The 18,438-nt window shown below is 32.1% G+C and overlaps 2 protein-coding genes across 7 annotated transcripts; both read left to right on the forward strand.

Annotated features, from left to right (window-relative positions):
- Positions 1-5,043: 5,043 nt before the first annotated feature.
- LOC130510681 (uncharacterized) lies at positions 5,044-6,775 on the forward strand. Of its 6 annotated transcripts, none has more exons than XR_008944398.1 (5): positions 5,070-5,360; positions 5,464-5,574; positions 5,810-5,942; positions 6,233-6,373; positions 6,466-6,775. XR_008944398.1 is itself a non-coding variant. In XM_057007241.1 (5 exons), exons 1-5 carry the CDS (start codon positions 5,326-5,328, stop codon positions 6,546-6,548), a joined length of 399 nt encoding a protein of 132 aa, XP_056863221.1. In that variant the 5' UTR covers positions 5,077-5,325; the 3' UTR covers positions 6,549-6,775. The 6 variants fall into 6 exon arrangements, 2 of the variants coding, with proteins under 2 accessions (XP_056863221.1, XP_056863222.1); XR_008944400.1 differs by having other exon boundaries at positions 5,072-5,360; positions 5,810-5,922; positions 6,256-6,373; XR_008944399.1 differs by having other exon boundaries at positions 5,075-5,360; positions 6,256-6,373.
- Positions 6,776-14,741: 7,966 nt separating this feature from the next.
- Positions 14,742-18,098, forward strand: LOC108851913 (plant intracellular Ras-group-related LRR protein 8). Its single transcript, XM_018625387.2, is given in 5 exon segments — positions 14,742-15,104; positions 15,107-15,123; positions 16,416-16,585; positions 16,660-17,071; positions 17,552-18,098. Coding segments are annotated over 5 exon segments (1,182 nt in total). The 5' UTR covers positions 14,742-14,845; the 3' UTR covers positions 17,876-18,098.
- Positions 18,099-18,438: the final 340 nt, after the last annotated feature.

Here is an 18,438-nt window from a genome sequence, read left to right on the forward strand (position 1 = left end):
GTTTCAACTTATGATATATGTAAAATAAATAAAACTGAATTTCTTTTTTCATTTTCTTTTCATTTTTATCACCTTGTCTTTCATAATCAAGATTTAGATCATATGATTGTTTGGCGTTTTTTCCAAAAGATCAATCTTTTTTTGCCGATATCAATATAGTCCGCAAATGACAAACACGTGGATGGTTATTATTTTGATCTTATCCTTTGTAATCTAGATTTAGATCATGATTATATGGCGATTTTTTTTCAAAAGAAGAATCTTTCTCTGCCAATATCAATATAGTCCGCAAATAGTAAACACATGGATGGCTGCTATTTTGATCTTATCCTTTGTAATCTAGATTTAAGTCATGATTGTTTGGCGATTTTTCCGAAAGATCAATCTTTCTCTCTACCTATATCAATATAGTCTGTAAATGGCAAACACGTGGATGGCTATTATTTTGATCTTATCTTTCGTGATCTAGATTTAGGTCATGATTGTTTGGCGCTTTTTTCAAAAGACCAATCTTTCTCTGCCGATATCAATATAGTCCGCAAATAGTAAACACGTGGATGGATGGTATTTTGATCGTATCCTTCATAATCTAGATTTAAGTCATGATTGTTTGGCGATTTTTCCGAAAAATCAATCTTTCTCTCTGCCGATATCAATATAGTCCGCAAATGATAAACACGTTGATGACTATTATTTTGATCTTATCCTTCGTAATCTAGATTTAGGTCCTGATTGTTTGCATAACTCTTAATTTTAGTTTTTTTTTTTTAACTTTTGGATTTGAATTTTAACTTTTAGTTTTTGATTTTACTGTAAACTTTAGTTTTTCAGAAAAATTATATTGTGCTTTTTAATTTTGGGTTTTAGTTTTAAAATTTTTGATATTAAAAAATAAAAATAATTGTTCTAAATCTAGTAAAAATTATCAAATAAACACACATAAACTTATTTTATAGAACTAATTTAAAATAAAACATCAATCTATCCATAATATTTTATAGTAATTAAATTTAAATAGCTACAATATTTTATTAGTGAATCTAAGTTTATGATAAAAAAATTTTTTTATAGTTTTACATTAAAAAAAAATTATGTAAATCTGAAAATTCTAAAATCAAGTTATGTTGGTGATAGACTTCACTAAAAATACTCCTTTTTCCCGTAGACAAATACTAGTTAAACTTTTATATATATGAGCAAATCGACCTTTCATCATGCATGATGACTAAACCAGTTTTCATTTAAATGTTGATTTTATTCAAATTAGAATTCTACACCTAAAAAAAAGAATTCTAAACTTAAGTTGAAAACCTAGCGGCGGTGGATGGGGGCTCAGAAGCCGAAGCTCTGTAATTGGTCGCCCTTAGAAAAGTACATAATGTACATCTATTGGGTTCTGAATACCCCGATCACACCAACCCATTGATTACTAGATAAAATTATTAAACCAAAGAAAGTTTTGGTAAATTTGTTTGGGCGTGCACAGAAATAACAAACCACTGAACTAGAAATACCGAAAGTTTATTAAATTGTCTTGTAACCCTGCTATAAAAAGTATAGAAATTGTTTAAACTACTTTAAGATGGCTACCATTTTATAAAATATACTCAATCAAAAGTATACTTTAATATTTAGGTTTAAGGTTTAATGATCACTTAGGGTTTAGTATTTAATTAGAGGGTGAGGGTTGGATATATAAACTTCTACAAATATTTTATAAATTAGTTTTAAAATTAAACGAATTAAAAGAGTTATTATATATATATATGAAAATAGTTACATTTTAGATGTAAATTTGAAAAATCGTATCAAACTTATGGTAAAATTAAATTTATTTTAAAAAATGAATACAGTACAACTTTGCTTTAGTAAACTTTTGTTTGATTTTTTTCCATGTCTCTGTTTTAAAAAGTAAATATGGAAATGAAGAAAGAAAGTAAACAAATCAGTTATGTATTTTCTGTCAAAAACTGGCTATCTATTTTTTAATTGATAATAATTTATTTGATATATGAATCTTATATTGACCGAATAGATTAAAGAATATCTCGAGCGTCTCACTAAATCATGTTGTAGTTATATTAGTTTGGACCCTTGGTGGCGCAATAGTTTTTTGTTTCGTTTTTCTGGAACTTGTCTTCTCAGACTCTCCTCAATCAGGTTGAGAGTCGACTATATTTTGTGGATACTCAGAACTCCCAACAATAATCTATTATCATATCATTATGTTGTTGCTATGTTAGAAGTCCACTCGATATTCTCACTTTTTTCGTTTCCTTTTTTTGTGTCAAGAATATTATTCCTTATATATTATATATATATATATATATATATATATATATATATATAATATATTTTGAAACTTTTATCCCTTATATATCAGTAGAAGAACATTTAAAAATATGTAAGGGGTGATTGGTTGGGTTGTAACAAGTGATTTTAGCTTTAATTTCTATCTATAACCACTTAAGTTACCAATCATGCTTAACTAGTTTTTTAAAGCTAAATTCAATAAAATAAAAAATGGTTGTAAAATTCTTATTTTCTAAAGAAAAAAATATGGCTGTAGAAATTATTTTCTTTTTAAAATATTGCTGTAAGAATATATATCTTTATCATTTTTTCTCATTTAATTTCTACAGGTACACTAGATATATTTACATCAAAAAATTTTACAGTATAAAATTATATAGTATATTTTCTATAGTTATAATCCAACTAATTACCCACGTAACCTCAAATTTGTAAAAATTAAAAAGTATATATCCTAGGTGTCAGTTAATTAGTATAGCAATTTGATGACTCGTCACATTCATATTTCAATTGAAAAAATTGTTGGTCCAAAGGCAATTGAGGCAAATTCACTAGGATTAATTAAATGTTATATGCATATCTCGCCAACCTTATAGTTTTCATACCGAGCGAGATTTAATACGACCATGTTAATGGTCTCTATTCGATATTAATTTCAAGAGATTATTAAAAGAAACAATCAACATTATGTTACGTTAAAGCAAAAAGATTAAATGCACAAAAAATATTTTCGCACTTTCCTTAAATAAAAGCTAGGAATTTTCTAAGATGAATAATAAATATTTGATAACATTTTTTGTATCTTAGTTCTTTATGTTTGTTTGATTTTATATTATTAAAAGATATTAAACAATCAAATTAACCATATAATAAAATTTTAATTTTTTTATATGTTATATTTTGAATTTTTTAAAATGACTATAAATTATTAGAAATTTTAAAATACCACTTTGAAAATTTTGTGATCAATGACTTAATTTATTTTGTTATAACAAGACACAAATGATATAAAATTGTATTAATGTGGATTTTTATTTAATAAATTTTCAAATTAAATAATTATATATATTTCTCTTATATATTAATTGAGAAAATTACAATATTATTTTGTAGTGAATGTCACCATTAGAATGAAATTCAGAATTCTTAGAAAAGTAGGTTGGTCCTTCTTAATTTATATTATACTTTTTATTAAGCTAACTATCAAATGATAAATAGTGTACAAAAGAATAATTTTGCATTTTCCTGAAATTAAAACTACGGAATTACCTAATATGATTAACATATATATGACAATTAATGATTATGAATAATAAATATTTGATAACATTGTTTGTATATTAGCAATTTTTGTTTGATTTTTATATTATTAAAAGATATTAAACAATCACATTAACCATATAATAAAAAATATTTTTTTTTATATGTTATATTTGATTTTTTCAAACAACTATAAATTATTATAAATTTTGAAATAACACTTTGAAAATTTTGTGATCAATGGCTTAATTTATTTTTTATAAAAAGATGCAAATGATCATAAAATTGTATTAATATGGATTTTTATTTAATAAATATTCAATTAAATAAATATATATTTAGCTAACTGTTTAAAGCAAGAAAATGAGCTGCATCAATTTAGTCGTCTGGTTGAAAACCTTCGATTTTGAAAATAGAATGATAAAACCATTAAAATGATTCTCAGTGATGTTAAAGTAAAGTATTAAAAATTTGCAAAAATCTGTTTTTGTAATCAACATCCACGTAATGACCACACTACGGTTTTATAGATATATACAAGGTGATAAAAATTTTAAGTTTAAATCGATCAAACTCGTCATAAATTCAAATAGATTTCGGTCCACAATTACAATTACAAATGTTCAATCCAATATATAGATGACTATATAAAGAAATTATAACTGTATGCATATTAAAAAAATACAAACACATATACATATTTAATTTGTTAATACTATATATTTTAATTTTATTATAGCAAAACGCTTGTCTTATCATAATACAAACTAAAACAAGACTAATTCGGAAATCCAAGCCGGTGAACAATATTTTCATTATCACACAAATCAAATGTGTTTAATCATGTGTTTCTAGTAGTTTGGATAAATTTTGCACCAAAATTGAAACTAAAATATATAACTAGGATTTGATAGTTATTTTTTTATCTATCCAATATGTGTGAATGCGTAAACCATTATTACTCAACAAAAACGTAATTTCAAAACACAAAATACAACTTTTTATAGATAGTATGTATATACAATCAAATGAAATATTTTTTTTGACAAACCAAATGAAATATTTTTCTGCGTAATTTATATTGTATTAAATTTGAAATAATTTCTTTAAGCTAACATCGTTGTCAATTGGTTGATCATATACTTAGATGATCTACAAATAAGATAAATGTATTAAATTTAATTAATTGGAGGAGAAAGCAATGGCTAAAAAAGATATCGTGAGTAGGTATGTCTTGCAAGCAAAATATTCTTGAAAAGTTGCAAGTAGCAAATAAACAACGGGTAATCAATTAACTAACTACTATGGATTAAGAGAGCAGATTAACAGCTTAGCTATAAGCTTAGAATTTTATCGGATGTCCCCGAAGGGACAGCTATAAGCTTAGAATATGCGTTTTAAATCTATATATATATAAAGAAGAGTGTTTCTCTCCCAATGTGACAACTAGGATGCCAGCGTGGAAATTCGCTTGCTCTCGCGTCGACACGTCAGCGTGTCATTTAAAGTTTGGGCTTTGAGTTAATATTGCTAATGGGCTATTGTATTTCGTCGACATGTCCGGCCGTGGAAGTGTGATACGCCCCCTAATCTTAGCTGTTCGCGCAGATCTCTGAATAGTGATCTTTTTCTCTGCGGCAGAAGCGCCTGTCCTTTGCGCTCCCTTCCCCTCGCTGAAACGGCCGAGCTTTAACATCATATACAATCCATTCAATTCCATCTCCCACTACGTTGTGAATCAATGCGTCGTTCATGGCTCCTAGGCGGTGTCGCATCTATATAAATATGTGAGTTCTTCTCAACTCGAACTCATCCTATATTTCTATCTATAGCGATAAACTGAATCCTGATTTCATGTCTCATTCTATGGTGTTCTTCTCCGACTTGAAGTCCAGCCGTTGCTCCTCCGTCGTCGAGGCAAGACTGCTCCGGTCTCCGGTCCTGGGAGGCAAGAAATATCGCGAGCTCATGTGGGTTGACATGCTCTTCCTGGACGTCAACGTGAGTTCTCTCTTCTATTTCTTTTTCGGATCTGAGTTCGATCATTCCGGCGAGTCTATTTTGTTTACTGATGAATATATGACACTGTTTCTGTTGGTTTATTAATTTACATAATCATGAAATGTAGAAGCTTTATCTGTATATGGAGAGGAGCTTATATAGTTTAGTTTCTGAGCTACGTTACGAATGTGTTTTAGGCAAAAAGAAATTGAAAATGTATATCCATGTGTTGTAGGCAATTGAAGAACAAAGATGAGGATAGAGTAGTTAAGAACAATGAAGGTCTGCCTCAGCCATTTTTGGGAAGCTGCAATGATCGTGCAAGGCAGCTCCAGGCTTCTTCTTCAGGTCTTTTCCCATGTTTAAAGGTTTTATCTCTCTCACACTTCACTTTTTATCATTCAGATTATTTATTTTTCACAAACAATTCAGACTGTCGGCTGTGTTATGTTGTCTTCGTTTAATATTTCTTTTTCATCGATCTATTTCGTCATCTACGGTTTTTTGCGAGACGAATCCATCACCATTAAAAACTATTGGGTTTGAAGTTTTTTAAGTAATGTAATCTTGGAAAAAGTTGAACAAGGAAGCAGAGAAATAATAGCATTAGCTTATAGGTTGCTAAGTCAGCTACTTTCAGAACTAAATTGCCTCACAGTTTTCTTTGTTGACTCGGTCAAGTTACTTGGTTTGAGGCTACGATCAGTTCGCAAGTGATTGACATAAATATTCTGCCGTTCAGGCGTTCAATCCCCTGGAGGTAGCAAAGAGTCAGACCCTGTGAAGGTTGCTAGAGGAGGTTAGCCATTCAAAGTTTTCTGTCGTTACTTTCTTTTGGTAGCATATAAAATTATATGGCTACTGATTTATTAACAATTGCTATATTTTCAGTTAAAGCTATTTCCAGGAGGACACAGTCATTGGTTGAGAGGTTTGAGAGAAGAGACACAATTACACTTCCGGAAGAAAGATAAAGCAGCAATAGTTCAGAGCACTAATGCTGTGGAGAAAGTGGCCAAATCATCATCGAAACGAGCAGTTAGCATAATGCCTACCCAGGTCATGGAAGTTGAACTTGATAAGGCAACTAACTTGACCGCAGTTGAAACTCCTGTGATATTTATTGCAAGACCACAGTTGAAACTCCTGTAATATCCAGCTGTTTTTAATCAATAATGCAATTCTCTGCAACTTTCTTACATGTTTGTTTCTTATTTAATTTCTGGTTGGCTATTACATATGTTGCTAACACTATTACACAATTTTATTGTGGTATCAATGAGATGACGTCTACAAGTTTAACTCTGGTTCATGAAGAGATCATGATGGTGATATCAATCAGGGTTGGTCCCTAGATTACTTTCATGGTTTTCCCAGTTTGTGCATTTTACATGTTTGGTACATAAGAAACAAGAAGAACACAACTTGGGATCTTTCTCACGTTTGGTTTTTTAACATACAAAACAATAGCTTGGTTGTTTTTAGATATATATATGTAAGAATACTTCTTTTTAGCCATGGACGGTGATTATTGTCAAAGAGAATATTGGCTGAGACAAATGCATCTGAAGGGAAGGGACGGCTGACCTTGGTGCATTGACTTAGTACCTATATATATATAAGAATGATTCTTTCTCACTATATATGTTCCTGAGAGAACATATATACAATCTTTCCCCTTCTGCTTTTTTTTACACTGGTTCTTCTTTTTTCATTTATATTGTAGTTTTGTTTTAAGAAAACATACATCAGTTGTATATCATGCATTAGTGCATTATCATGTAACATCCCAACTATAATATAAATAAAAACCACAACATAAAATTTGTTTAACTTTAACTAATTTAATCAAAACCAATTTTTTAGATAATAAAAAGATTATAATATATATATACATATATGTGTGTGTGTGTGTGTGTGTGTGTGTGTGAAAAACATAGATGATTGAATACATCAAATGAGATTTAGGATGAAATGGAATAAAGTTTTGAAAAGACACCTGTGAAAGTTGTGAATTCAATGGTTTTAAAACTAAAATAGAATTATGATAGTTTGTACATTTAAAAAGAAAATCCAACAAAATTTATATAAGCAAGATAAATGAAAATTTAGATCATACGTCTAAATAGTTGGGTTGTAAGTGCATAAATTTCGCTGTGAGAATTTAGTTTGTGGATTTTAGGTAAGATACTACAATTTTTAAACCAATATTTTAAGAAAAAAAAATATATTCTAAAAGGATTGTATATTTAGAGGTGAGGGTCAATTAAATAACTAAGAGTATTACAAGAAACAAAATTTATAAAAAATTAAGTGAAATGAAACATTTCTACAATCCTACTAATCAAACACATAATTAAAATTTAATCAATTTTTTTTCATTTTCTCATCACCTTATATATAATTTCCAGTAACAAAAAGTCAGATTTTGATATTAAATTTTTGAAATTTGTAAGACAGAAAAAATAATTGAAAATAATTTTAGGATTGTCTAACTACTTATATTTTATAACATCATAAGTCTAAATAGTTGGGTTGTAAGTGCATAAATTTCACTGTGAGAATTTACTTTGTGGATTTTAGGTAAGATATTACAATTTTTAAACCGGTGTTTTAAGAAAAAAATATATTCTAAAAAGATTGTATATTTAGAGGTGAGGGTCAATTAAATTACTAAGAGTATAACTAAAAACAAAATTTATAAAAATTAAGTGAAATGAAACATTTCTACAATCCTACTAATCAAACACATAATTAAAATTTAATCAATTTTTTTCATTTTCTCATCACCTTATATAAAATTTCCAGTTACAAAAAAAAATCAGATTTTGATATTGAATTTTTGAAATTTGTAAGAAAGAAAAAAGACTTGAAAATAATTTTATTATTGTCTAACTACTTATATTTTATAATATATTATACCATTTGTATATTAAAATAAACATACATACAAAATATATAACTAAAATTAACATTTTTGGAAAAAAAAACCCGCCCGTAGGGCGGGTCGACCCTAGTATATATATATATATAAGCTATCCCTCCTATCAATACTATTTTTTTTTAAAAACTTACGGTCACCTACCGTAGCGGTTGAAGAAAAATATGTCACGTATGTAATTCAAGTGGAATCTTCTCGAGGAGGAACTGATCCCCTCCAATATTTTGATCATTATTGAATTTTAGAACAAATGGTGAACTTTATATTAAACAACAGAGCATTAGATAGACTTTGATAAACCTCCATCTTCTCTCTAAAAGCTACTGTTTTCCGATCTCAGTTTCCGACCGACGACGATGGATTTCCATAGACACGTCGTCGGTTATCTCTAGTTTTCTCAAAGTAGTCAGTCGTGTTTTTTTTGGCTCTGACATGGACAGCTCCGATGGAGCTGCATGTCCGGCTCTGATTCCGGTGCTGCACCTTTTTCGTGGTGGGCGCTCGACTTTGATTCTGGGGCCGTGCTGTTTTTTTCGGTGGTCTCTGGCTCTCGTATCGTTGGAACTTCTTGAGCGGTATCATGTCTTCGTTCTTGTGTTTGGTAATCTCGTTTGGATGAGATCTCGTATTATCGATGAAGCTCTCCAAATCTCAGATGTAGGGATGATAGTTGCCGAATCTCTGTAACTTCCAACATTATCGTTGGGGGTGATTTTCGGTGGTTGTGGTCAATTTTCGATGGTCGTGGTCGATTCCCGATTGAGTCCGGTGGTGAAGCGATGAGTTTGTGCGGTGTATGTAAGTGAAGACGATGGTAGCTCGTGATTCCGGTATGAAGCCGGTGGTGTACCGATTAGGGGTCTCGGCGGCGAATTCACCCAAAAGAGATGATGACGTTTTAACGTTTAGACACACGTTTGTTCTTTGGTTCGTGTCTAACACGTAGATGGTGTCTATTGATTTGATCATTATCTGTTTTTTGGGCTTGAATCTAGTTAACGGCCTGATGGACCTGTGTTATTTATATTATGTGGTTTAGCTTTTCGGGCTTAGTGTGTTTCTTTCCTTCGGTTTTATAGGCTTTAATAAAATATGATTTTATAGGCTTTAATAAAATATGATGGCAAAAAAAAGAATAAACAACAGAGCAAATAATTATTTTTCAAAAAAAAAACAGAGCATATAATTACAAAGATAACAAAGACTTGATACACCTTTTGCATGTGTTCATAATTTGCCTAGTGGCAGATTCTGTGGGCGCTTGCCCCTAAACACATCTCACTGCTTTTTGTTTTCTACTCAGAAAACAGTTTTAATAAAACTAAGAATAAACAAACATGAGAACCGAAAGAATATTTAGTGTTACAATTATGTTTTGTGTCTGTGGTGTAATTAAAAATCCATAGTATGATATGATTATAGCTTTGGGTTCTAGTACGTGTCATTTGGATCGTTGGTGTTCGATCTCACGTACAATATTCATTCGAAGAAATCTATTAACAGCCACCTTAATGCCCATGATTAGATCTAGGGCTGGGCGTTCGGGTACCCATTCGGGTTTCGGTTCAGTCCATTCGGATTTCGGGTTTTCGGGGTCAAAGATTTCAGCCCCATTCGGATATTTCTAAATTTCGGTTCGGGTTTGGTTCGGATCTTTGCGGGTTCGGTTCGGGTTTGGATAACCCATTTAAAATGTTTTTAAATTTTCAAAATTCATTATATACTTTAAATTTTCAAAATCTATAAAAAAGATAATATATTACATATAAATTTTCATAACATATATGTCAAAATACCTTAATTTAATATATATATTGGTTTTCTTTGAATATTTGGATAAATAATCGATAGATATTTAACTATTTTTGGTATTTTCAGTATACTTTAGCTATTTTAAACATTTATTTTTGACTATTTGCATATATTTTTCGAATATTTTGGAAAACTTAAAGGTATCTTATATATTTTTAATATTTTAATATACATTATATATAAAAATAATGTATATATTTAAGTATATAAATTTATTTCGGATACATTCGGGTACCCAAAATACTTCGGTTCGGATCGGGTTCGGTTTCGGTTCTTTAAATACCGAAATTTTGAACCCGTTCGGATATTTAATCAATTTCGGTTCGGATTCGGTGCTACTTTTTCGGATCGGGTTCGGTTCGGTTTTTCGGGTTTGGATTATTTGCCCATCCCTAATTAGATCTAAATTTGAGGACGGGGCCGACGGGCTATAGAAAGAGGAGGTCGAATCGAATGGTCGATCAAGGATTATTTCAACCTATTCTTCTTCCTCATTTTTATTTGGCTTCTACCGCCAATCATGTCCCACTGGTTGAAATCTCTTTTAATTCAGTGGTTTGACTGAAAGTTCAATGTTTTTGCACCATAAAATCTGGATTTCGAATTCAGAAAAAACATAATTATATGAATTAAGAGATAAAAGACTTACAAAAAATCTTCAGCACGGTGCAAAAAAATACTGGTCAAATATTGATCCATAGAACGACTTAAGTGATGCAGTCAGACAAAAATTCTTATAAAAAATAGATAGAATTGTCGGCTGTAGAATCATATATGATATATTTTAGTTTTTAATAGCATAATCATCCAACGGTACAAAAAATAACCAAAAAAATTATAGTAAGAACATCATCTTTCATATTATGTTCTTTACATTTTTTTGTTCCATTTTGTGATATCGAGATAGTTTTTTTAAGCCCCAATCAATTAGTGAATTACATGTTTATACATACATTTTGCATCCATATTGATAATATATATATATAAGATCAGCTCAAAGATATGGGATTGACTAAAAGAGCAACTTGTTAAAGGTTAGTAATCCAACAACAATATTAGAGGAATAAGGGATCAGCATCTTTCACTCACTCGCCTAGGTTGGGAAGCGTCAATCAAATATACTCGAGATCTCACCCAACCAAAGGCCACCAACCACAAATCAAAACCTTCACACCGCTCGAACGCTCTTATGGAATCCAAAATAGCCGGCGACCACCGCCAGAGAAGAACGGCACGGCCCCAGAGTCTAAAGCCAGTCATCCACCCATCGGTGGATGCGATACTGCAAGAGAAAACTATTATTTACATAACTTGAATTATTTAGTCAAAAATACATTAAAAGGAGAAAATCTTATCTTCAGTGAGTACAAACCCTGTATTACCTATGAGCCAATAATATAATCAATTTTAGACAATGGAATATATTGATAAATTACATTCTTAGAAAAATGCTAAACAAGTATCAAATATGTTGCCAAAATCTAAAATGACCGGTTAAGAGAACCAATTTATACGGAATTAAGAAAGAACAGGATAATTTGTGTCTGATATATGCTGCTGGTATACGTGGTGGTATATTAGATAGTGTAAATACATTCTTCTATATATTTGTTTTGTGTTCGTGTAGTCGTAGATTGATGATGTAGTCCTCAATCCTTATCAGATAGCTGCGCAATCGACGAACGAGCAATATCCATCCACCAAATTTAGTAGAACAATCTTCAAAAAAAAATAAAAAAAAATTAGTAGAACAAATATCTCTTTTTTTTGCCGTCTAAACATTTTATTAAACAAAAGACAAACCCAAATACGGGCTGGTCCAAACTTTTACACCAAGCCGAAAGACCCAAAAAACACAAGTACAAACCCAATACAGGGCAACTAAACATCTGGATTTAAAGCCCAACATATGAAACGGCGCTATTTCCAGCCACGCGTTAGCCATCCCCGCATGACCATCCACATATCTACCTCAACCACCGAACGAAACACGCGTCACCTGATGTCACACCGAAATCTCAAAACGCCGACTAGACTTCCGATCGCCGGTTCCCGGCTTTCTACTAGATCCCTTATCTCCAAGTATCCTTAAGACCTACTACTACCCAAGTCTTCTCTGTATCCTCAACAACTTGTTTCTATGGTGTAAATAAATGAAGAATTATAATCAAGTTACATGTAAGTCAATCAAATTTATATAATTCTTTAATTATATTTTATAAACCGCCCAGTTTTACTAAAATTACCAATTAAAAATCAGTGCAAATAAAACCATTTCCTTTCTTAATGTACACTAGCTTTTTAACAAACGAAGAAAATCAGGGTTGCCACACACAAAATGAAAACCAAAATCAAAAGTCTACCACCCTTTTATCAAAAGTTGACTTATTCAAATTGATAACGTGGCATACAGCTAATACGGGACCGTACCTTCGCTTCCCTTCTCGGACATATCCTTTTTTTTTTTTTTTTCCACCAATTAACTTTTATTCATTGATAAACTTCTTAAAATACAAGAGAAGGATACTAATACCAGCGGAACACATGAATATCCCTGGCAACCAAACCCATAGAAGGGAAACAAGAGTCCACAAAACAGACAACATAAGCTCAAACGAAACATTAAGCTACAAACCAAACTCTTAAAAAACTAAAACATAACCTATGAAGAGATGATAGAAGCCAGACTTAATTGTCTAACGAGTAGCCGGAAGTCTCACCACAACAGGGCAAAAGAGCATGAGAAGTAGAAGTTCTTCATGAAGAGTTAAAACCATCATCTGAACCACCCATTCACGATGACCACACACCATCACTAAGATGAAACCAAAACCTAAATCAAGAAGAAACAAACACCCGGTAGAACAGTCATCTCAACCACACCTTCATATGGACAGAACAAAGCCTCAACCTCTTTTTATTGCTTCAAAACCAAGAAGCCACGGAGGAACTCCAGAGACCAAGAAAGACCACAAGTAACTCGAAGGACAGGAGAAGGACGTATTAGAACCTGAAACTCAGAGGTGACTTGAAATCAACTTTTCTTCACGACACAAACCTTCAAGAACTCTCCACATACCACTACTACTCTGCTACACCGTTGCTGGATCAGAGACAAACTAAGCCATTCTCTACACTCCATGACAGGTTAGTCTAGGATGAACTCAGAAGATAAGCGAGTACACTACCAACTAAACAATACCCTAGCAGCGACCAAATACGAAGGCGAGAGAGAGTCTGAGACCCATTAAGGGATAGATACAGCACAAACTAGAAGGAGCAAAGTGTACAAACCCTTGAAGCACCTGCCTTTAGCAACCTGACTCTGAACATAAACTTCACACGCCACCACGCTCCTCCAGGCCGCCGGAATCTTCACACCCATCAAACCAGTCGAATCCTCCCCCACGCCTTCAACAACAACGAGAGCAAACAACAATAGAGCAACTAACTCGACTCCGGTGCTGTGAGAGCCACCGGAGTCGACCACCGTCAAGATTTAGATCTGGTTTTTCTAGAGAGAATATGGAGCTTTTTCTCTCTCCTTCTCGGACATATCCTTTTATGTCCCTTTTTTCTTTATACATTTTAATGTATTCTTCATACATTTATCATTATTATATTTTTGACTAAAATTTATTACTAAATATTAGTAATATTTAAATACATTATACATAATAGACAAATTGTCATAACAATATGTATTCTAATGTCTTGAAAATGAATGATAAAGTTTAAAAAAATATCTGTCTTAATATCCTTTTAACTTTATGTTTAACTTTACTCTGCTATGCTAGTCTCTATACCTAGTATTATATATATCATACTGATTCATTATTTATGCAATACCTAATTTTGTTGGTGGGTTGTTAAATATTCATATATACCTATTTTTATAGGTTCCAGCTTATTCATTAAAATACATATCAACTTGGAAATTATTTAGAAACTACAATCTTCTGAACAAATTTTTGAAATTTTCTGGTTTTGGATTTAGTAATCTACAAAGAAAATAAATATAACCAAATGACACAAAAAAATAAAATACACTTTTAGTTACCAAAATATCATAGAAAAAGCTTGTTTATTTTTTTTTCCCAAACGCAACATCATATTCAAATGGTTTCAGATTTTGTAACTAAATAAAACAAATATAGAAAAAGTTGACATTAAAATTGTTTGATATGTAAAAAAAGTTTAAAGTAAATAGATAATATGATTAGGAAAGAATAAATCTAGAGAGAGAGTTTCAGGTTTCAACGCCATCTGTTATCATCCGTACATATCTTCCATTTCGATCTTCAACTCTCTCACTTTTTTTTTTTTGCTAAAGAATGAGAATAGCTACTCTCTCTGCAATTTCTTTATTATATATAAGTAGGATATGTTTTCAACTCAATTATAAACATCTTCGTAACCTCTCTCTTTTGTCTTCTTCTCTCTTTCTTCTAAGCTCTCTCGCTTTGTGGGTTTTCTTTGTGTATACCAATATATATATGCACACACACATAGGAAGATATGATGGGTTACGAGCAGATGAATCAGATGACAATGAAAACAACGGCGATGATGAAGACTTTCAATAAGATGGGACCAATCAATACTCCACATAAGAAAGCAACTAGGAGAAGTGTATCGGCCATTGATGGTGGTGCTGCTGCGACGGCTGGAGAAGGAGATCGTCGACGGAAGCTCAAGACTCGAGATCTCAGCGGCATGTCCTTGGCTTCCCTCTCAGCATCTTCTATCAACCTAGCTTCCATCTCAAAACTCGATCTCTCAACAACAATATTCAGGTAATATATATATATATATATATATATATATAGGTTGGGTCATATATCTAACTTTCATCAACCGTAATTATACAGATTTTGACTAATATATCTAACTTTCATCAACCGTATACAGATTTTGACTAAAATCCCGTGGGGGTGCACAGAACAAAAGACAAAAATCTCGTGGAAATAATTTTGTTTTGTTTGAAAATAGACATTTCTGTCACTATTGAAAAAAACTAATAATACCTTAACAATAACCTACAAACCTAAGTGGAATTTTTTCTTACAAAATTTCAAAAGTGCTTGAATTGTTGAAGTTATTGTTTTATTTTGCATAAATTTTTTATTGTTTTCTCAACCTTTTAAAAGTTGGTGCTTTCATGATTCACTTATAAATTTGTATGAACGATAATATATTTATTTAGCAACAAAAGTTCAACAAAATAATACACTACTTATTAAGTCAAAAGACAAAAACAAATTATCTGAGAGTACTAGAGTTCCTCGAAGGCTCGATAGGTCTTTTTTTAGAAAGAGGGCTCGATAGGTTACCAAATATAAAAATATAACAACTTGTTGCGTCGTGCTTGAATTTAATTTAATTAGAGCAGTTGTAGGCTCTAATTGAATTATAAAATATCTTTTGTTAAGCTGCTAACTAATATAAAAAGAAATGATAAAGATCGTAGAGATACTGAAGCAAGGAAACTCTCTCTTGCATATGCATGATTCGTTGGTATTCCTTATTCTGTGGTATTTGTCGTTTCCTGTTTTTGTTTCAAGAAAAAAAAGTAATTAGATTTAGTTCTTAAATTTATAGTATTCCTAACAAGACAAACTAAAGGTTGCCGATTAAACAAATTGTTATCTTCCAGAAATTTGAATATATCATCTTTGGTATAGACACAGTTTTCCTAACCCATTTTCATTTGGTCAACTCGAACCTTAGAAAGCATATTCGTCTGGGTGCATAAGCAATTGGGCACAAGTGTCCGTTATTTTCTATCATTTTTGAAGTTTTCGTTACATAATTGTATATAAATAAAATATTAAATGAAGAGCGTTAACTATTCATAAATACGAGTTGATATTAACATTTACTTCTCTCTTTGACTCTGCTCTATTGAATCTGTCATGTTCCAGTAACACTATTTTCTAAATAAACAACCGTTGTCAAATTAAAGATATTGTCTCGATACATTAGTTTAAATTTATACATATAAATATACTTGAAACTCCATAATTTACATGTACAACTTAAAACTTGGTTAAAACTGTATCACTCATATGTTTAGTTTCTCATGCAGCAAATTCCGGAATCTCTAGTAGCGAGAATGTTAAATTTATGGGCATTAGATTTGCACTCCAACCTGCTCAAAACACTTCCCAACTCCATCGGATGTCTTTCCAAGCTTAAGTTTCTTAATGTCTCCGGAAATAATCTACAACATCTCCCCAAAACAATAGAAGATTGCAGGTAAGACCCCTTCAACCGCGTCCAACTCTCTTATTATCTATGTACCAAAACGCAAAACGCGACCCAAAACGCAGATCGCTGGAAGAGCTGAACGCCAATTTCAACGAACTGAGCATGCTTCCAGACACGATAGGGTTTGAGCTAACGAATCTGACGAAGCTCTCCGTAAACTCAAACAAGCTTGTCGTGTTGCCAAGCTCCCTTAGCCACTTGACGTCGCTGCGTGTGCTCGACGCCAGGCTCAACCGCCTTGGATCGCTCCCTGGTGATCTAGAGAACCTCGTGAACCTTCAGGTCCTTAACGTTAGCCAGAACTTCCAGCACTTGAAAGAGTTACCTTACTCTGTTGGGTTACTGATATCTCTCGAGGAGCTTGACGTTAGTTATAACGGCATTACCGTTTTACCGGACTCCATAGGCTGTCTTCGCCGGATTCAGAAGCTCTCCGTCGAGGGCAATCCCCTCGTCTCCCCACCTTTTGAAGTGGTATGCACAATTTTTCTTACAGTAACATAAATTATTATTTTCTTTTGACGATATGTGGTAACAAACCACTATGCCACATGTTATAGTGTAATCACATCGAAATTAAATAAAACACATTCAACAGAATATTTCACTAGTATTTGGATCCTAATTCCAGATTCTCGGGTTGATTATTAATATAAATATTATTTAAAAAATTGTTCACTAGTACTAGAGAGCATAACTTGTTTCACAAGCATTATGATCTTAAGTGTGTTATAGTAAGCAACGCAAGAATTATACTTATATGAAAATATTATATCAGTTTTGTGTATGATTTTTTGTTACATTAACGCTAAGGTCATCCTTTTAGTGCATTATGGACTAAATTAACATCATGCAAGAAACTTCACAGACGTGAATTGATCAATAAAAAAATCTTGCATTATGCTTATAATAAAGTTTGTGATATAGTTCATGTTTGATGATCTGTTACAACAGGTGGAGCAAGGTTTGGAAGCAGTGAAGCGGTACATGAGCGAGAAGATGACCGAGTCGTATAAAAAAACTCCAATGAAGAAAACGTTGTGGGGCATTGGTAAGATGGTCAAGTACAAGACCTTTAACGGCCTGAGCTCATCTCCTGGAAGGTCTCCAGGAAGGAGAACCGGTGGTGACCGCCATGGAAACGAGAGGGGAGGCTTCATCAACGTCTCCGATTATCGCCAAATCGACGGAATCGCTTCCCCTAGACATGTGTCCCTGTTCAATCCGAGACGCCTCTTGTCTCCATTATCTGCTTATTTCTCTCCTCCAAGGTATTAGCTAGGGTTTACTTTTGTCTTTTTTATCAACATCAAACCGTCTCTTACATTTTACTTTTTTGCATGCAACGTTGTTTTCTTGTATGTTTGTTTGCTTTTTCCGCATGTAGCGTTCTTTTCCCTGTATGATAGACTTTTGTAACACATTTGTAAATCTTGACACAATAGTTTGGTTCATGTTATCATGTATATATGTGCGTAATGTAAAATCGCATTTTGATACTCTCAGTCGTGCTCGTGCCATGCAGTATCATCCGCCTTGGTCTGAGCCAGTTTGAGAAAACAAATTATGGGCCTAGATGAGATAATTAATTGGTTTTATTCCTGACCGAAAACTTCAGCCACAGTCAAAATTATATAACTAATAAATTACTTAACTAAATAGTACTCTGTCTAACTTATTTTTCTGTCTAGGTTCAGGCCGATCTTTATTGTGTATAAATATCTGTACTTAGTGTGTTGGGAATTGCCATGTAAATGAAAAGTTGCAAATCACATACTTGGATGGATCACAAAGTACTTGACCAGCGAGTTGACTTATTCATTACAAACACAGTGTCTTAA

The sequence above is a fragment of the Raphanus sativus genome, chromosome 4 (assembly GCF_000801105.2).
Source record: "Raphanus sativus cultivar WK10039 chromosome 4, ASM80110v3, whole genome shotgun sequence".
Classification (NCBI taxonomy): Eukaryota; Viridiplantae; Streptophyta; class Magnoliopsida; order Brassicales; family Brassicaceae; genus Raphanus; species Raphanus sativus.